At 35.3% G+C, this 4,804-nt stretch overlaps 1 protein-coding gene across 1 annotated transcript; it reads right to left on the bottom strand.

Annotated features, from left to right (window-relative positions):
* Positions 1-489: 489 nt before the first annotated feature.
* LOC101312470 (GDSL esterase/lipase At2g42990-like) lies at positions 490-2,582 on the bottom strand. The gene is made up of 3 exons (XM_004305919.1): positions 2,166-2,582; positions 1,526-2,018; positions 490-683 (listed from the first exon to the last, which is right to left on the bottom strand). The coding sequence occupies exons 1-3, from the start codon at positions 2,529-2,531 to the stop codon at positions 490-492; spliced, it is 1,053 nt and encodes a 350-aa protein (XP_004305967.1). The 5' UTR covers positions 2,532-2,582.
* Between the last annotated feature and the right edge of the window lie 2,222 nt (positions 2,583-4,804).

Raw genomic sequence — 4,804 nt, 5'->3', positions numbered from 1 at the left:
GTACAAGCATCACAACGACATGAACCGATAAGAGCTCAACTGGAACATATCTAAACATCTTTCGTGAGTCTCATATATCCTTACAATCAATAAGAGATAAACCCTTCCAACATATACCTTCCGCCACCAGTTAAATGAAAAGTCAGTGTTATAGAGAGTTGATGAAATTGTATGTTAATTACTTATATACCTTTCGTCACAAAAACAGACAAAAAAATCGCCTAACCTCCGTTTCCTTGGCCAAACACCAATACACCAAGGTATGATTCATGTATAAAGATCAGTTCACTTCATACATTTACATACATTTTAGATTTAAGGCTCTCAGTGTAATAGAACAATAAGAGGAAAAAAGTGTACAGACAAACTCTGTAATATATCATACATTAATTGATAAAATCTTAGAAATACATAACCGCGCTCGCCTTCTAGTTTCTACAGCAAACTATGAAAGCACTTTCTCTTGAGAAAGAAAAAAAGAATAATAAATCAATTGAACAATTTTAGAAGATCTGGAATCAAATAGCTAGCTATTATCTGATTTGTTTTGTCAGTAGGATGAAAGGCATCCCAAAATATATACTTATTTGCATCTGTGCATGTAAATGGATTATGCTCATTGCAGAGGTAACTCATCTCAAATAGCCCAGTAGAGCAACATGCCACTTCAGCAACATCAAATCCTGCCAAAATCACAAATATTCCAACTTTTAAACACTAAATGATTCAAACAGCATGACTCCTCAAACAGTAATGCCAAGATAAAGGTAGTGCAGGACTTCAAATTAAGAGGTACCAACTACCAAGTAATATTCACTCCTAGGGTCACCATCTCAGCATTAGCAAAAGTTTACAATGATAAATTTATGATACAATGAATTTGCTCCAACTTAGTCATTTGTCAAACTTGACTTGATTGTGCGCTTATTTAAGCACACATTGAATTTCTCACCTAATTGTATCAACAATATTGCCGGTTCATGCTTATATATATATATATATATATATATATATATATATATATATATATATATATATGCTTTAATATATCAGTTGGTATCCTGTATAAATCTAATGAATTAGCATTGGGGCCTCAAGCCCTCCAACCTACATATTTAATCTTTGCAACTTAATAAGCGGACCTGTGTCGGTGAAACATATAGGCTACCGCAAACATTACTATTGAAATCAAAGAAAGAGAATTATGAATATTTTTTTAGATAAATCATCTATTTAAAAACGATTGAAAGATGCATTGTGATATTAGCAGGGTGAATACTTTCTGGGTTCAGATGACTCAAGTTTAAGCAGAGTGTGATAAAAATATCTTGATTATTATCTCCTGTTAGGAAATATATTGAGGAGAGAGCAGGTGATAAGACAATGAATTCAGAAATATTGTGACTTTGCCTAACAAGAAGATGCTTTCATGGACATAAATTTCAGTCAAAATCTAGCTATGGCATTCAGTTCTATGTAAGCATCAAAATCTGAAACTATCAATTGATAGAAACTAAGAATTTACCATATGAAGAAGGGCTGCTAATGATTTGATAGAGCAACTGATATACTTTTGCAGTAAATATAATTGTATAGCCTGGAAGCTCTTGATTCAGTTGTGCTACCATGTTGTTCAACTTCCCATTGAATTCCACAGCCACCTTGTTATATTCCTCCACACAATCATGATGGTTCATGAAATTTGTGGCCCTCTCTAAGGGCAAGCACCCCATGGGAGGGAGCCCAGTTAGGGAAACTTTTCTGACTCCAAGACTGTAAATCTCCCTCATGAAAGTCTCAGCAAGTCCCACCAGGAAATCCTGGTATTGCTGGACTGTGAATTGGACTCGCCGGCGAGGAATCGTGTAGTAGTTCTCAAGGAAATCATTGGTTCCCAAGCTTATCAAATACAGAGCCTCTGTCAAAATTTCTCTTGCCTTGTGATGGCCAACATAGTCTCCCAATTTGCTTTGGTACTCCTTGTAGTACTCCACTTCTTTCCACAGAGGTATCACATTCTGCATGATGTAAAAGAATTTGTCACTAGACAGTCTGACATTGATGCATAACATATTTTATATCACACTGTCAATATCGACACTACGATAAAAGAACGTACATTACCATATTTAGAATCCAAGTAATGAACATAGAGATGGACTTACCAGTACGTCAGATGTAGCATTGTCATAGCCAGTTCCAGCAGAAGCAAAGCAAACACCAGTGACAAAATCCGAAATCCCAAAACTGGGATCCAAGTAAGCCGGAACGAATGGTTGGAGTCCAAAAGCCTCAGAAATGAAATCCGGAGGAACACGACCATTGGAAAACCTTCCTGTGGGTTGACCCCCAGCAAAATCACGCCCATATGGCTTGAAGTTGCTCTTCAAGAGTGTCGAAATCCGGTTGTTGTTTCCTGAATCCACAGTTGAGTCTCCAAACACAATAATGGCTGGAACCTTGGCATCGTGTTTTGCTACTTGTAGTAGGATTTGAGTCAACAAGAGCCATGGAACGTACATGCATGCCATTCTATTCCTTCCTCTTGTGTTAGTAGCTAGTGGCAAAGCTTCAAGATGAGAGATAGGCAACTGGGATATAACAACAATGAGAGATTGAGAGGGATGATAAATATATATATTTATATATATATATATATATATATATTAATGGCATTTGTACGTGGCGCCGAATGAATAGGTACTGAGGTAGATGAGTGTAAACTATTAATGGTTAGTTAAAGGAAACCACGACATGTCAGGGCTTCAATGTCACAAGGCCTTTGCTGTAATGTTGATACTAAGTTTTATGATTACCATCAAAGGAAATAAAAGATAGGATGAGTAATTATCACACCAAGGCAACACAGACATAAGTTTGCTAGCTGCAGGTCAATTCAATTAGGTCAGTTGCATGATTTGATGCAAAAATAGACAAAAACCAACTATAGAAGCACTATTAATTGTATCTATGTACTCAACTTACAGCTTGATAGAGAGCAGCTAGCACTAGCTGCTACAATTTCTATCACGTTGTTAAGGCATTTCATCAAACATTTTTCTTTAAAGGAGTTAGACATCAAGTTTTATTATTAGCGGCTCTATCACTGTTTTGTTCAAGTATTCAGCAGCTAGCTAGCTCACAAAAGCAAACAAATGTATCAAAAAGCTCGATCAAGCAATGTTGGCAGATTAACTGACTATAAAGCTGTGGTCCTAAACTCCTAACAATGTTAGGAAGGAAGTGGGTAATTATAAATCGCAACCAGTTTGGGTCACGGTGGAGTAAATTAAATAGAAAGATCACTTTTGGATGAATGATGGACAGAGAGAGTAGTTGTAAGAATTGAATCAAGATTGTCGTCACATATCTGCTGGCTTTCATGTGATGCTCATTTGTATGGACTTTTTTCTGCTGTGAATTGGCAAATGTGCTTACAAATTACAAGGAGTCTTGAAGTCTTAAACCAGATTTCTTTCTTAGAAGTTATGAGACTTTGTCAGCTGCTCTCCCTTGGAAAACTCTCGGACATTACTTCCTCACTGGTTTAATGATCCATGATAATATCTATGCCAACTAAAAAAAATGCAAGAGAAGAGCAAAATACCAGAAAGGGTTAGTTCCTATAAAACACAGCAATCAACAAAGTACCAACTTCTTGTTTGTGTTCCATGTATCTTGTTATTAGTTACTATGTATACAACGTACCAATATTCACAGTTCTTTTTTTTTTGGTGGTAAAAGTAAATTCTTCAATTAAGAAAAACAAACAATTACATACCCATACTTGGGCCATATACGACACCAAGTACAGGGAAATATTCACAGTTCTTGATCGATCATTTAATTAAATTTAACAACACTACTGCATTTCATCGACCCTTAATTTACTTTGGTTGGCACATTGATATGTGAAAAGTAGAAGAGATAGAGAGAATCAAAGAAAATACGATCTATAAAATATATCGAGTATTTTGATGTCTTGTTACAGAGAAAGGAGTGGCTGCAGCTATTTATACAAGTATCTATTAGATAGCAGCAGTGCATGCTGTGCAGCTGTAAAAGACTCCTAGCTAACTAACTATGCGCTGCTAACTACGAGTAACTATTAGCAGTAATAAAAGTGTGTACTTACTTTTACTATTTTACTAACACCCCTCCATATATTGATGTGAGAGATTCGAGCATCAAGCTGTTGCAAAGAAAAAGAACGCTGAGAGAAACATCTGTTTTTTTTTTTGTGTGTGAAAGGCTGAAAGCTGAGCTATTGAATCAGAGATGAAGAAAGAAGAACATAAGAAAGAGAGAGAGAGAGAGAGCGTAAAAGACTAAATGGGTTTTTATTGACCTGAGATGAATATTACATTGTCAAATGCTTTTATATATACTATTTCTAAAATAACCACAACAACCTATTATCTAATGAGTGCGGCTATTGGGAACTCCAAATTTACTCACTAGACCTCACTTTATTGTGAATTATTAAATGACATATATATCTTCATACACAATGACTATTAAGAACAATAATTATACAAAAAGAAATATTATATTTATTCTCTCTAGACTTTCTAATTCAATAATAATTGATTACATTCTTTAGAAAATTTCATTGAAGTCCAGTTTTCAACATTTTTTCTTTCACAAGTCCACCTTAACTTTTTTACCCATGTAAGTCCACTTTTGGACCCAGATTTGTTGCTTTACTTTTATGATGTTCCTATACTACCCTCCTTTCCTTACATCAGTTTCTCTCTTCGTTAAAACAAAAGAAAATAATCTCCAATTCTCCTCTCTCTCTCTC

This window comes from Fragaria vesca, linkage group LG6, assembly GCF_000184155.1.
Source record: "Fragaria vesca subsp. vesca linkage group LG6, FraVesHawaii_1.0, whole genome shotgun sequence".
Lineage (NCBI taxonomy): Eukaryota > Viridiplantae > Streptophyta > Magnoliopsida > Rosales > Rosaceae > Fragaria > Fragaria vesca.
The sequence above is the reverse complement of the archived record's forward strand: the minus strand, read 5'-3'. Positions and strand labels throughout refer to the sequence as shown.

Bases quoted from the DNA above. Each gene is read 5' to 3' on its own strand.
- LOC101312470 (XM_004305919.1), bottom strand. From the start codon at position 2,531: ATGGCATGCATGTACGTTCCATGGCTCTTGTTGACTCAAATCCTACTA. The intron at 2,019-2,165 runs GTAAGTCCATCT...TACATCATGCAG, and splicing joins ATGCTACATCTGACGTACTG to AATGTGATACCTCTGTGGAA. The intron at 684-1,525 runs GTAAATTCTTAG...TGATTTTGGCAG, and splicing joins TAGCAGCCCTTCTTCATATG to GATTTGATGTTGCTGAAGTG.